This window comes from Ochotona princeps, chromosome 10, assembly GCF_030435755.1.
Source record: "Ochotona princeps isolate mOchPri1 chromosome 10, mOchPri1.hap1, whole genome shotgun sequence".
Taxonomy (NCBI): Eukaryota; Metazoa; Chordata; class Mammalia; order Lagomorpha; family Ochotonidae; genus Ochotona; species Ochotona princeps.
In genome coordinates, this window is record NC_080841.1 from 61993308 (window position 1) to 62008785 (window position 15478).

At 36.4% G+C, this 15478-nt stretch overlaps 3 protein-coding genes across 2 annotated transcripts in view; all 3 read left to right on the forward strand.

The window, feature by feature from the left end:
• LOC101526664 (prostaglandin-E(2) 9-reductase-like) overlaps positions 1-15478 on the forward strand; it is a 230956-nt gene that overhangs the window by 155264 nt on the left and 60214 nt on the right. The gene's annotated exons all lie outside the window — the stretch shown is intronic.
• The window catches only part of LOC118759111 (prostaglandin-E(2) 9-reductase-like), a 97797-nt gene that overhangs the window by 49301 nt on the left and 33018 nt on the right, over positions 1-15478 (forward strand).
• Positions 1365-13991, forward strand: LOC101525842 (aldo-keto reductase family 1 member C15-like). The gene is made up of 9 exons (XM_004588474.3): positions 1365-1522; positions 3527-3694; positions 4163-4279; positions 5177-5254; positions 6393-6515; positions 8767-8876; positions 9716-9881; positions 11804-11886; positions 13791-13991. The coding sequence occupies exons 1-9, from the start codon at positions 1436-1438 to the stop codon at positions 13831-13833; spliced, it is 975 nt and encodes a 324-aa protein (XP_004588531.2). The 5' UTR covers positions 1365-1435; the 3' UTR covers positions 13834-13991.

Consider the following 15478-nt stretch of genomic DNA (forward strand, 5'->3'; position numbering starts at 1 on the left):
GGAGGAGTTAATATAGAACCTCTCAAACAAAATCTACTAAACTGACATGCAGAAAATTAATCACTGACATCAGTATAGAAGAAAAACTAAGGCATTTATTGAAAAACACACAGTGAGGAGTTGAGTAGTTATTGCATAACTCCCTTGCTTTCAAGTGCATTGTGGGTACAAGTCCTTAAAGATTAAAGTGGGGGGGTGCAGAGAGATGCATGTTCGTTTTGTGTCCAAATTCCTGGTTGGCCCTCAGTGCCTATGGCCTGCCTTCAGTTGGCCAGTAATAACATGTCTTTTTATGAATCTTGGAGAGAGCAAAGTGAGCTCCAGTCAAGGGGGTGGTAAAGGGCTACTGTTACCTACTTTTTGTACCGGATTTGGGCTTGCTCGTAAAGAAACCTCTTGAAATAAGACTGAAGATCAAGCTGTCATCTGTTGGAATACAAAACACCTTACAAATCCAGAGATTAGAATCTTCTAGCGCAATCTGTAACACTTGGCTTTAGTAAGGGGTTAAAAGATGAACTATCAATAAAACTGTTACATATATCTTGACAATAGGATGCTAGACTCTGCCATTGTCCATACTTACGATGTCAGGATACATTTAAATAGCAAAATGATGGGCTTATGACTGTTTTTGAAGGACTATACTATTGCAATAATATAGGGGAAATTAGTCAGGGAAAGGGTTTGGGAAGAGGGAAAGGGAAATCCCAGAGCCTATGGAAATGTATCATAAATTTCTTTAAATTAGTTATTTAAAAAATAAGGGTTTGATTAGCAATCACTCACTCTGAGTAACACGGAACTTCGGAAGGGAGGTTGAAGACATGATCAACCTAGCATTTTATTGTCTTTTCCTGAACAAGGTAATAGTTGAAACAAAAGTGACTATGCAGAAAGTTGTCAATAGTTTCAGACAACTCTTCCTTGCTAAAACAATCAAGGAAGTAATTTAATTAGAATCAAAGGTCAACATGAGATACTGTCACAGAAGTATAAGATCGTTTATATTATGGTGGGATACGTGATAAAACAAAGAGTGAGGAATTTAGCTAAAGTCCTGTAGCAAAATAAATGCATGTAAACGATCAGTCTAAACATAACTTTCAGTCTTGCAAAGTAAATATGCTCCGATTTTCAAGGCTATAATGAAAACATTTTGTTTAAATGTTAAGAGTCAATAGTGAATAATTCTGAACATGAAATTCAAACCCCACTCACACTCATGACATTTGTATTTACATTTCCACACATAAATAACTGCAGAGACCTGAAATAACCGCAAGAGAGCTAATGACTTCATTCCAGCTGGAATTTTCTCCTATTGTAATTGTGGTCCCACCCATCTTATGCTGGCTACTAATAACAACAGTGGAGGCTTGTTTCTACGCGCCCCACAGAAGGACAGCAGCAGATCAGCTGGGTGTGGAGCAAGATGAATCCCAAACACAGTCACTCTGTGAAGCTGAATGATGGAAACTTCATGCCAAGGCTTGGATTTGGTACTTTTGCTCCTGCAGAAGTAAGTGAATCTCAGGGAGACTAAGGGAGTGAATGTTTACAGCCCTGGGATGACTGCCAGCAGACAGGAACCTTCCACTGTGGACAGCTCGTAGTTTGGATAGGGTCATTTGGCTTTATATTTCTCTGTTTCTAACATGCTTCTTCCTAGGTCACAGGGATCTGTATTTGCATTTACAAACAGGACGAGCTGTTCCCTCTGGGGATTCAGAAGTGTAGAATTTTGTGTGTGGATTTATTTTATTATTATTGCCTGGCAGGTTAAATTCTTACCATGAGTTTTAAGTATTGTGCATGTTTTATATCGGTTAAGTCCTAAAATTGAAAGTTCCAATTGGCTTTCTGTGCTCTTTAGCTGCCGAGTCAGAGCCACTGGCTCTGTTGGAAATTCCCGAGAGTGAAAGAGCACAGCAAGTCTGCATTAAAGCAGAAAGAGTTTTGTTGTGCGTGTTGGGACCGGAAGTGTCACAGAATTTCAAGCATCAAATGTTTTTTCATGGGACACTGTTGTTCCAGATTTAGAAACAAAGACTTGTGAGGCAAAAACAAGTGAATCAGAATTTTATTTCTCATCAAGTGCTTTGATAACTCATCCACGGAAATCATTGCAGGGAACTTAATTAATGTCAAGTACTGGTAGCAGATTTAGGGTAAGTTTTGAAGTTTCTTGGGAGTGTTTATCACATTGTGGCAGAGTCCAGTGTGCTCCGTCTTGCTGGAATTGTGAAATGAAATATTAACACATGATAGCAATCAGACAGGATCAGTTCCTTTTTAACTCTGTGAATATCCATTGTAACAGCATAAGCATATGGTTTACGTAGCATGTTATATCCAATGTGTATTTTTCATTAGTGTTAAAGGCAAAACGATGCCTTGAGTTATGATTAAGCTCTTACTTGATATTAACAGTGTACGTTAGCAATAATGGGATTTGACACCTGGATAAAGACATTTGATGCACAGCTAATTAACAGTGCCCATTTGAAAGTAAAAAAAAAAAGGTTTTCATATTTATTGGAAAGTTTAAAAGTCAGAACGATGGAAAGAAAAGGAAGCATAGAGAGGGAGAGATATTGTACTCACCAGTCACTCTTTGAGTGCTCCCAAAATGACCTTGTGCCAGACCAGAGCCAGCAGACAGGAACTCAACCCATGACTTCTGTATTGGCGGCAGGAAGCCAAGTATTTGGGCTATTTCTGTTACCTTCCAGGTGTATCAACAGGAACCTGGATCTTTGATAGAGAAGCAAATTGTTCTACCGTCAGGTATGAATTTAACTTAAGCCGGGCTTGGAATCAGGAACAGATATTTCTGTGAATTGGGATATCAATTCAAGTAGAAAGGTCTTTCCATTTTGAGACAGGTCTGTAATTTTTTTTTGCATCTTTTTGCTATGAATTCCTATTGTTTTACTTATTTAATAGTTGTTTCCTTGTGTAATGACCATCTTTAAAAAAAACTCTCAGAAGAGAAGACAAGGTTTTCCTTTTGTTTATGGGTAAATCTGAAGCAATTCTGTGTCTAGCATATTGCTTAGCACATAGGAAGAACCCAGTAAATGCATGTTGAATAAATGTTGAAGGAGAACTTGAGGAGTAAAGAATACAGACGAATCATGAACAACTTGAAGAATTCAGTTGGTTGGAACCTGGGAAGTGTTTCCACTATTCAGTCAATAACAGATGCTATAACATATACGTGTGCAAATGGGTCTTTCTAAGTGTCTTAAAATTTTTTCCCCAAGTATATGATGCTTTTCTCTATGCCATTTTCTTATAATTGATTCTTGTTGACTGAAACTGCATTTTCTATCTTCTGTGGTAAAGCCTATTTCATCAAAGATAATATCGGAACCTTGTTGATGTTTCTAGAGCACTGATTTATTACTACCATCAAACAAGGGTGGGGGAGGGGAGTCAGCATCAACAAATATGTCCGAGGAAGTATAGTTCTTCTATCTGATTTGGGATGCTCAACAACTCTCCTCGTTTCTGTTTATAGGTGCCAAAAAGCAAAGCATCCGAGTTCACCAAAATAGCCATTGAGGCTGGTTTCCGTCACATTGATGCAGCACTCGTATATGAAAATGAGGAGGAGGTTGGAGCAGCTATTCGAGAGAAGATTGCTGATGGGACTGTGAAGAGAGAGGACATATTCTACACTACCAAGGTACAGGGAGTACAGGACACTGTCAGTTCTGATACAGTATTAGGGAAAGGGGATTGCTCTTCGTTTGAGTCCTTTATTTCCTGTAATTGTAGAGTCAAACAGGAAAGGTTTGCTTTGGACAGGTATTGCACATTGAGTTTAGTCACATTTTTTTGAGATGCTGATCCAAGTTCCCAAAGTCCAATTGCAATTCACATTTCTCTGACACTGCAGAAAGGCAAGATATGATGACCCAACTCCTTGGCTTAATCCTGACTTTTACTTTAATTCCGTTCTACAGCAGTCAAGTAAATCTTGTTAAGGTCCTGGTTTATAATGAATAACATAAATGTAGTCCCAGCTCTTCTTATAATTGTAACACACACTATTACTGATAACTTAAAATTTGAACTATAATGTCAATTTTTATACCCCAAAGTATGAGAAATAAGTCAATTTCATGTTTTTCTAAAAGTGTTATTATTGCAGCTTTGGGCTACATATTTTCGACCAGAATTGGTTCGTACAGCCCTGGAACTATCACTGAAGAAACTTCAAATGGACTATGTTGATCTTTTCATCATACATTTTCCAGTTGCTATGAGGGTAAGCTTTTGATTTTCTTTGTTGTACCCCAAATAGTTCATCAACATTATCATCAGTATGTCTTACCAGCTTCAGAGCTAAATTACCTGTGTTCTTGAAAGCGATAAATCTGAAATAGGGGAATAAAATACTTGACATTCCTTAATAGTTTAGTCACACCACCACTGAAGTTTTTTCAGATTTATTTCCCACGTTTCAGAATGATTGAGGTTCTATCATATCCTTCCTTCCTGTCCCCCACTCCCTTCCTCAGGCAGATAAGGCCAAAACCCTATGTGTTAAGTTAATGATACTGCTGCTTGTGGAGCCATTCGCCACTAGAATCCTCAATAATGTGAGTTACTACAATTTCAGAGATACAATGAGAAATTCTAACCTCTGAAGATGAAGATCTCTTTGCATGTCTTATGTCAAAGTGTGGATAGTATCCTAGATGATCTGCATTGCATAGCCTGTCTCCCTTGGACTTTACTGCTTTGACCTCTCCTCACAGGGGTTCTAGCTGAACACCTCTGATGGCCTGGCCCTTTTACAGCCGGGTAATTATCCACTGGAATTAAAACCCATTGATTTTAGGTACTATTTAGTATATATTCACAGACTACCCTTCGGAATTGAATCCACCCAAAACACAGGAAATATTGAATTTTGTGAAATTGATAGTGTCTATATGGGAGTAGCATATGGATGTAATGGGGTAGTCTATAGTCTGTAGACTTTCATTTGATTCAGTTTTTCTTTTTCTCCCATATCTTATCCCTTCCATAAACATGTAAACAAATGTACACTCATGCCACTGCAATTAATCACAGCTTCCTGAAGATTGTGTGACCAAGCTTCATGGGAATCAGAAAGGTCATTCTGAAAGAAAACATCTTCATTCTTTCTATTTTCCAGCCTGGGGATGAACTTCTACCAATGGATGACAAAGGACAATTTATTTTAGATTCAGTGGACCTTCGGGACACATGGGAGGTATGTGTTGCTACAATGACAGGCACCAAATGGGAATGTAGGGAACAGGGCATGGGGAAGAAGAAAAGATTTTGTTTTCTACAATAGATGTCTAATCTCAGAACTGGTATGGAACCACTGTGTAGTCCTTTGTTACTATCTGTAAATGTAAGGAAATGTATGATATGATTTCTGAGGACTACTACCTTTTTTTATTCTTTCTGTTTCATATTATTGATCTGAAAGGCAGAGTGGCATAATGAATGAGAGGGAGAGAAACATACCTTCTCTTTGTTGGTTCACACTCAAAATGCCCACTATGACTGAAGCCAGTCAGGCTGAGATCAGGATCTTGAAAGTTTGATGAGATCATCCACGTGAGGGACAGGGGCCAAGTGCTTGTACCGTCTTCTGCTGCTGCTTTCCAAGTTGCAAAAGCAGGGCGCTAGTTTTGAAGCAGAGCAGCCAGGATTATTAAAAAAAGAAAATGTGCTCTACTATGAGATAGTGCTTTTCTGTTTTGTGGCTTAATCTGCTACACCGCCTAGCTGGCCCCAATCTCAACTTCTGTGTTTCTGTACTTACATTTCTTTGCAACACAGATAACGTTGGATAAGTAAGCATTCCAAAGGGTGCTAAAAGAAGGAAATTTGTGAAGTTGTAGAATTAGAAACAAGAAAACATAAGCACATTTGTGGAGGCAGAAAAAGCAAGTCTTATTTTGCAGAAGGGGTATTGGAAAGAGGAGAGTGGCCTGCTCTATATACCTATACCATTATGTTTATTTTTTCTCCCAAATTCTAGAAAGCAGGAGTCAGCACATCTTCTAATGGCAGAAAATAGAGTGAATGTTTGTCCTTGAGCCTTGGTGCATTTGTTTAAAATGATTGCAAACTTAATAACAACTTAGACAAGGAACACAAAGAGGTATTTTAAAGCAATTTAAGATTAATATTTCACAGTGTGCATGCAGCATAATTTAGGAGACACATATGAACACAAAGCACTAAAATGCATTAGAAAATATTACACTCAATTGATAAAATTACTTGTTTTGATGAAATTGTTAAGCATGTTAAAGACAGATATCCAACTCAAGTGACCAATGAAATAAACAGAGTACACTGAACACTTAACCACACATTTTCAACCTTCCCAGGCTTTGGAGAAGTGCAAAGATGCAGGATTAACCAGGTCCATTGGGGTGTCCAATTTCAATCGCAAGCAGCTGGAGATGATACTGAACAAGCCAGGACTCAAGTACAAGCCCACCTGCAACCAGGTGAGTCCTTAGCCCAGAGCCTTCTCTGCATTCTGCTTTTCACATTCTTCTTCTTAATTCACATTTCTCAAGTTTATGGCTTGATATCAGTTGTAATGTTCATTTCACTCACTGTAATAAGGAAGAATAGAGAAAGAGCAAGTTGAATGAAGTGAGAGAAGCATAATTTTGTTACCCAAAGCTAAATTTTAGGCTCCTGTAGAACATTCAAGAATGGTTTTTGACTTTACAGCTGTGAGTGTTGGATCAGAGATCAGGAAGGTGGTCTGGGATGGAGAGACAGACTGTTGGGACATTTCTTTGTGGAAGATAAACTACAGACACACACAAAAACTGGGCTAGATCTTCTGGGAAAAGTGAAAATAAAAAGTAAGAAGACAGGAAAAGTCCACTATGAACAGCCAAAGAGGAACAAGGAAGGAGATGGAAGTTGGCAGACAGGTAGAGGATAAGTGAGGAGAAATGGCGAGAGTATGATATTAAGCCTGAGATATCCATCCTGGTAAAAATGGAATTAAGTCAGATATAGTGGCATGGAGTTTGTGGGAAATCTCACAAAGTTGTTACAGAGTGAGGAAAGCAAACACCAAAGTAAAACAGTGGAATTGGAAGTGAAAAAATACACAAATAATTAAAACAGATGTGCTTGAAGGAATACACATGTCATCAATCCTCAAATATTTTTTACATAATAATTTTGAGCCTTTAAAGAACTTGATTGATTATATAAAAAATGTATTCCATTGTTAGTACTCCTTGTCTTAGCTATTTACTTGCACAAAATCAGAATGGGTTGAAATAATACAAGTTCTGTAGTAAATTCATTTCTATTATATAACAATACGATTTTAATTGTGCAATAATATGGAAATGATGAACTTTTAATAGATTCATACAGAAAAGCTTATAATATTGCGTATAAAGCACAACTCACAATTGGGCGGAGCTCTAACAGAATGCATTTAGCTATGAATCAAAACTCAATTCTAGAGAATAACGTGTAAAGAAGCTTATTCACTTACAGCAGACTTAGAGTTTATTGTTTTAGAAGGTAAAACATGCTATCCTGAAACAAATCTCTTTTTTATTCTCTGTCATTTATAGTTATAAGATAGCTTTCCACAAGCAAGTGAATGTAAGTTTCATTTTTTACATAGGAAGGAAGTTAGGGTTTTCTGTGCTATTGATAAAGATTTCAGAGATTTTCACAGATTTTTCTAAACATTTTATTTTCTCAATTGTTATTTACTTAGCAACAGAGGGGATCCTTCTTAAACAGTACAATGGAAAGAAATATGATTCCAGAAAAGCATGAATCAACAGCTTTGGGGATACACAGACTCCAAATAGGGGGAGAGGAGGAAATGCATGACGTTAGGGTGCTTTTCAGAAGAAATGATGCTGAAAACATTCACCAAGCTTGCTATATTTAAAACGATGCTGAAATCATAGAAACGAAGCAATGACAAATATTAAGCATAGTAAAACAGAAATACAAAATTTTTTAAGATTTACTTATTTTTATTTGAAAGTCAGACATGCAGAGAGGAGGAGAGACAGAGAGAAAGATCCCCCAAGTGGCCACAATGACTGGAGCTGAGCTGCTGATCCGTAACCAGAAGCCAGGAGCCTCTTCAGGGTTTCCCATGTGCGTGCAGGGTCTCAAGGCTTTGGGCCTCGACTGCCGTGCCTAGGCCGCAGGCAGAGAGCTGGATGGGAAGCGGGGCCCACAGGATTAGAACCAGTGCCCGCATGGGATTTTTGGCATGTGCAAGGCTAGGAATCTAGTCACTAGGGTACTGCACTGGGCCCTCAGCCTAAATTTTTAACAATGACCTTTTTCTTGGCACTGCTAAATCTCATTATGTTAATTTTAATTATCCTACCAGATCTGGATTTAGTCATTAAAGCATTTTGTATTTCTTTTAGTAAACTAATCACATTTAAAGACTATAATTTGAGATTAAGGAATTTAAATCATTTCAAAACATTAATAAAACAAAATAATCAGAAGAAAATTTTTTCACCCATTTGACAGCTGATGGGATTTGGAGGCATTTCTGAAGGTGCGTAGGGAAAATGTCCTATTCAAATAATGTAGTAAATAAATTAATATAATATTAGAATTAAAGGTGAGACTTGAACTGAGACACTGGACTATGGATTGTAGGTACCTCACGTAGCTGCTTAAATGTTGCATGAAGTTATTGGCTCATGTATTCTGATGCCGTTGAGTCTTGAAACATTTCAGGTGGAATGTCACGCTTACCTGAACCAGAGCAAACTCCTGGAGTACTGCAAGTCCAAGGACATCGTTCTGGTTGCTTACAGTGCCTTGGGATCACACAGGGATCCGAACTGGTAATGAGCATATGATGAAAGAGACAGCTTGTGCCAGCAACTCTATGGAAAATGAAATATTTAAAATAAAGTTTAACATTTTATTGTGAAAAAAAGCTAGGACATTAAAATACGTTACAGTGGGAGGAAAATCACACTATGTAATATAGTGTGATAATTCCTCGTGTAGCAACATGAAGTTTCAGTGCCTAGAGCGTTTTCTCACTCTGCCCTCATGTATACGTCGACCACTCACAACCTCATTCTGTGTGTGTGTTTGTGAATGTGTGTGTGCGTGTGTGTAAATGCACAGTGACATGGAAAGAGAGAGCGACAAAGAGAGATTGAGACCTTGGGTAAATAAAGACAGTAACTGATATCCTGAAATTGCCAGGTTCTGTAAGAATGAATTTTCTGTGAAGCAAAAATAACTTTAAAATTATTTTGCTGCTGGACTGAAACATGTAAAATTTGTATTTATAGCGCATGACAAGGCTTAGTTAAGCTGGAATAGAGATTAAATTTTTGTATGTGTATGCAGAGAAAACTATATGTATCATTGAGTCATATTTGTGATTTCCGATATCCGTTGGCGATCTTAGAACTCACACCTCTCAGAACAGCCCCAATACAGATGTTAGGGATAAACGTGTTCTTTAGCTATTCCATTATATGAAATATAATGAAATGTTTCCAGTTGCTACTTTTATAAATGAATCTTACAATTATTCATGAAATAGTGTTTTAACCTTAATGTACTTATTTCTTTTAATTGCCTTGGGGAAATTTGTGTTAAAAGGTGAGCCTATGTTAGGTTTTGCATCTTACACATTTGATATCTGTGCATATTTCCACCCTAGGGTTGATCCAAATAGTCCACGTCTGTTGGAAGACCCAGTATTGAATGCCATTGCCAAGAAACGGAATCGTGGTGCAGGTCAGATTGCCCTGCGCTACCTTCTGCAGCGAGGAGTGGTGGTTCTGGCCAAAAGCTTCAATGAGAAGAGAATCAAAGAGAATCTTCAGGTAAAGATCAAGCAGCATCTATTGAGAGTGATGTGTGAGAACTGAACTGGGAATCTATTCCTGCATGAGAATTTCTTCAATGTCACATTTTACCCAGACAACTCTCCCCAGGATACACTGGAATCAGAGTCTCAAGTTTTGGTCACCTCACACATACGCTGACAATTTACTAGTTCTGTGACATCAACTTCATTTCAACATTTTTTGTTTTATGAGACTTCATGTAGTAAAGGACCCTGATTCCTCCTCTTTACCTTTCCCATTTGAACGCCTACTTGAACTTTACACTCAAACTTCTACAGGACTAATTATTTTTTTAACAAGTACTGTTTGGATTATGAGTTGCTAAAGGAAGTAACTTCCTCTGGCTTAATTTTATCAGCTTTGCCTTGACAGATATCCTGGCAAGTAGCAACCCAGATACATGCTTATGAATCAATTTATAACATTATTCCCTACATACTTCCTTATGCATATCCAAACCTTAGATCAACCAATGCTATTTATTTTGTTTTGAATCCATGAGAAATTTTGAAAGCTCTTTCACACTTGAAGGTGACAAGAAAGTTTCAATAAGAGCTCAGTATTTTAAAAACATTACACTTGGAACAAATTATTTATAAGATTAAAAAATCGTATAGATATAGATTAAGCTAATAAATTGAAAAGGTACAGCAGCATTTTATGGTAAAAACATTCAGAACACAATCACTTTATTATAGTTTTAACTTAGCATTATAAATATGTTCATATGACAACCTTAATACTTTTGGAGTACATTTATGTTGCAGAACCAATCACTGAATGAATTGGTACATGGACAAATTATATAGATGGATATAAGGCATAAATATGGGAAACTAATAATATGGATAGAGAAGACGCAAAGAATGGATACATACAAATACAGTCTTGAGTTTTCTGTGATGTTATCTCCTGGTTGCAATAGTGATTTTAATCCTTTTAACCCACAACCTCTCTTCGTTGTTATTGAGGTGGTCCAAAGTGAAATAAAAATAAAATTATATTTCAATGAGACAGATTAGTTCCAAAGGGATAATTCTTGAACACAAGATCCTATTATCTGTAAGATGAACAAGAATGATATTTGTAAAGGAAGAGCAAACTGCCTGTGAATGGACAGGGTCTGGATGTCTGAAAGGAGGAAATGGTGTGGTTACTAGTTGAACAGACTGTGCTCTTCATGAGTCGATAGTTTCTTAGGGTGAGGCTATTTTATATTCCAAGGATGTTTCAGTTTACGACTGCGTCAGGTTGAAGAGCTGGTAAAGAAGCAAACTTCTTTGACCAAATCAAGCACAAAGGTTTATTCCAAAGCCCACTTAGTAAGTCTCAGAATTGATAAATTTTACATGTCAGAAAAATGTGGTATATGTACACGAGATAATACCATTCAACTTAAAAAAATACAGTGAAGTCATGTGCAACTAGATTGATGCGATTGAAAACTATTGTGCTCAGTGAAATAAGCCAGATCCTAAAATGCAAGTATCATTTATTTTTGTTGAGCTGCGAAAACTCTTACAAAGCATACAAAGTTTCAAGGATGACATTCTGGGATACAAATATTGTACACAGCCTTTATTTACACTCCAGAGAAACAGTACGACTTCCTTGTTTGTTTGTTAATTTGCTTATGTTTTTAAAAATCTTTACTGTCATTTTGTACTTAGCATGTATTGATATCATTAGCTAATGGAATATTACACTTGAGAAAAATATAGAAAGAATAAAAACAATGTAAGTAGCAGATTTCAGGCATTGCTGTTGTCAGGATGAGTTCACCTGGAAGGTAATGACAATGGAAAACGCTTCTGTTTATGCCACCTGGAAAATCTCACATTCGTGAAAAGAAGGATATTTACATGCAGAAACTTCAGTGGATCTCCCATCTCTTTCAGATTTTTGAGTTTGAATTGACTGCAGAGGAAATGAAAGAAATCGACGCCATCAACAGCAATTTGCGATATTCTAAGTTTCTGTAGTAAGTGACCCATGTAGATTATTTCATAGGTTATTCTGTTTCACAAAGACTTAAATATGAATAATTCTTTCTAAACTAGGAAACAGACGTATCTGAAATTAAAACAGGATCTTTTCTGTAGACTCTACAAGAGAAATTTCATCTGCTGCTCGATCTCTGAGCCAGCTGAGTTGTTTCAGAACTCAAGACAGATCAGAGAGACAGCTGAAAGAGCTTGTATCACTGTGAATCCATTTGTTACTTACTATTATTAAACATGAGTTCTCGTTAACATATGCTGAACATGAAGCAAATGAACACATGATATTAAGTAATGAAACCGCATCCTGAACTTCCTTCTGTCTATGGAAATGTTCAAAGCACAATTTTATTATAATGAGTGTTGAGTATTTATGCCAGTGATGTCAAAGGGTGCACTGTTTCTGCATCCAGCGCTAATCCAGTGGCACTTCTCTAGGATACAGCACTCCTTTTCCAAACACTTTTTTCCACTCTGATGTCTCCTTTGCCGTTGTATCCTCAATCACAACTCCCGTTTCATATTATTTCATATTACCAAGGTGAATTGTTAGTACATCACACAACACATTGGTTCCCCAGTACATATGTTAAGAAAACATCCTCTGGTATTTCTCTAGATCCTCAAAGCAAGTGTTTGCTACTCAGGTGTAATTTTTGTCCATGAGCCTCTGGGAAGACTCTACTTTCTTTGACTTTTCATCTACTCAGAAACAGAATATTCCTTTTAACTACTGTAGGAACTCAATATTGAGGAGGAAGAGGATTAATTCAACAGAATAGTGTGGAATGGAATTTATAGATAAGAAGCTATAAATTTTAATAATAAGAATAAAATGGTCAATCTACAAATTATTTCAAAAGAGTCCTTTTGTAAAGTTATGCTAGTTTTCCAAATAAAGACATTTTAAATGATCAAAACCTAATAATCTTCCTGCAGTCAAAATACATTCAGTATAACTCTATAAATTACTTCAATACACCATAAATGCTTTGTTTTATTACTCTTTGTGGTTCTATGTAGATAAACGAGCTCCTAACACAGGACTCTGCATTACATATTTTAAGATGCCATTTGGCTGAGAAAGACAATTTATTAAAATGAAGCCTGAAATTAAAACATTGACATTAATTTCCAAATGACATGAATTAGTATTTATTAATTTGAGGGAGCAGTAGATAAAGACAGCTTTTATCTACTAATTTATTCTCCATGTGTCCTTAAAGCCTGTGACTGAGTTGTTCCAAAGCTGGGAGCTGGAGACTCAATCTAAATCTACTGAATGTGGCAGGAACTCAGTTCCCAGTTCTGCTGCACTGTCAGAATGTTGGAGTCTCAAGCCAGAGAGGTCAAACTAGGAACTATGGTATGGGACACAAATATCTTAGCTGCTAAGCAGGTGATTACAACTACCATGTGTTCTTATAAACTATAATTAAGAAAAGAGAAATCAGCTTCATAGGTTTGTTATTAGAGCTATGTCTTATCTCCTCCTTACGGTGAAAATTCCTTAAGCATGGTTTGAAGGAATGAATGGAAATCAACAGTGCAACCCTTTATGCACACGTTCTCAATACCTAAGCAAAACAGCTGTCCCTGAGGCTCAGTGGACTGTAACACTCTTAATCTATTCTTATACCCTCTTAGAGTTTGTAATCTCCATCAAATGGTATGCCTTTTGATTTTATGTTCCCGTGAGTGTTAGGATTGGGCATGAGAGAATACTTTGTAAATCAATGCAGAACTTGGATGTGTGTTTTGGGGTGAAAGTCAGAACGTGCTTACTAATTCATTTTTAGTCAATTCTTGGTTACAGATGTTTACTAATTCTCCCTTTCAGTATGGAGAAAGAGTTAATAAGTGAATATTACTTTTCTTCTTTCAGTGCTGTGAATCACCCTAATTATCCATTTTCTGACGAATACTGACCATGAAGAATGGAACATTACTACCAGGACATCCTCTTTCTCGACATTGTAAGCAGCATTTGTCTTTGGTAGATGTGACAAATAAAGAAATAAGCAGTGTCTCTATTTCAGTTAGATTGCCTTGTGATATCATGAAATATTAAAGATTTTAACATAAATGTCATTGTCTCCTCTTATCATTAAAGTCATACCTAAAAGCTTTTGACACTTCTGAAAGCAAAATGGAAAGAGTGGAGTATAAAGATAAACCATAATCACCTATTCTAAAAACATTATAAGCTTTGATGACTTCATGATTTTTTCTATAAAAATAGGTGTGTTTGTTTTGTTTGTGTTTTAATTTACAAAATTAAGCAAATATTCAAGTTACAAATTCTATATATTCTTTTAATTTAGCATATGTATTTTCCAAGCTAGCAAATCTTATTTAGAAGTTCAGCTATTAACACTTATTGTTAAGCAATTCAAATTATTTATTTAATCTCTTATAAAACTTTTGTTAATTTTATTTTATAAGCAAAGAAACAGAAATGGATAGGCAGATAGATTGATATATAAATAGATTAATAGAGATTTCCCATGTGCTGATTCACTTCCAAATGCCTTGGACCCAGGAACTCAACCCAGGTCTCAATTGAGGTCTCTGCACTACTTAACCCAACATATGCTTCCTCCGAGATTGCACATTGACAATGGCTGCATTGGCCACAGAGACCGTGTGGCTAACAGACATATAAAGCAATGCTCAGGTTCTCTAGTATCAGGGAAGTACAAATAAAAACCACAATAGGTTTCTACCTAACCCCAGTGAGAATGGCAGTCATACAAAAATCAAAACATGATGCATATTAGTAAGAATGCAAGGAAACAGGTACCCTGTTCTACTGTAAGTAGGAATGTAAACTAATACAACAATTATGGAAGACAGTATGAAGCATCTTATATCTAAAAATGGATCTATTATATCACAAAGCCATGCCACTACTGGAAATATACATAAAAGCAATGAAATCTGTCTCTGAGAGTTACCTATAATGTCACATTTAAAACAGTTCAATTCACAAGATATGGAAACAACCCAGTTGCCTTGAACTGATAAATGGATTAAAAAGCCATATAAAAATACTTAGGAGTACTATCTAGCCATAAAACAGAATGTTGGATTTGTGACTGTTGAAGACTATAGTATAATGATAATATGAAGAAAACAGTGGGAGAGAATGAGGAGGGAAAAAGAGGAGGTGGACGAGGAATTCCCTATACCTACAAAGCATCATGGGAAATAATGATAAAAATAAAAATCCCAAAAAAAAAAAAAAAAAACCCACACAGTTACCCAGCTCCCAACTATTATACTTACTGAAATAAGCCATCCTTCAAAAGACAAATATCATGTATTTCCTGTAATTACTGACAATAAATACACAGAGCACAGAAACATTTAATTTCAATTAGTGAGGTGAATGAACTGGAATTAATTTACGTATGTAGCATGCATCAATAGTTCCAAGTAACTGTAGGATTTCCACTTCTATTTTTCTATTTTATATTGTCTTATTATTTTGTTTTTCATATATTTGGTATGGCATGATTTTTTTTAATTGGAAATTTAAGCCTCTCAACGTGAAACGAATAAGAAGTGAAA

What these genes read in the sequence shown, in the direction of transcription:
- LOC101525842 (XM_004588474.3), top strand. Translation starts at nt 1,436, where the DNA reads ATGAATCCCAAACACAGTCACTCTGTGAAGCTGAATGATGGAAACTTC. An exon ending in ACCTTCGGGACACATGGGAG is followed by an intron (nt 5,255 to 6,392) that starts GTATGTGTTGCT and finishes CAACCTTCCCAG; the next exon opens with GCTTTGGAGAAGTGCAAAGA. An exon ending in GAATCAAAGAGAATCTTCAG is followed by an intron (nt 9,882 to 11,803) that starts GTAAAGATCAAG and finishes CATCTCTTTCAG; the next exon opens with ATTTTTGAGTTTGAATTGAC.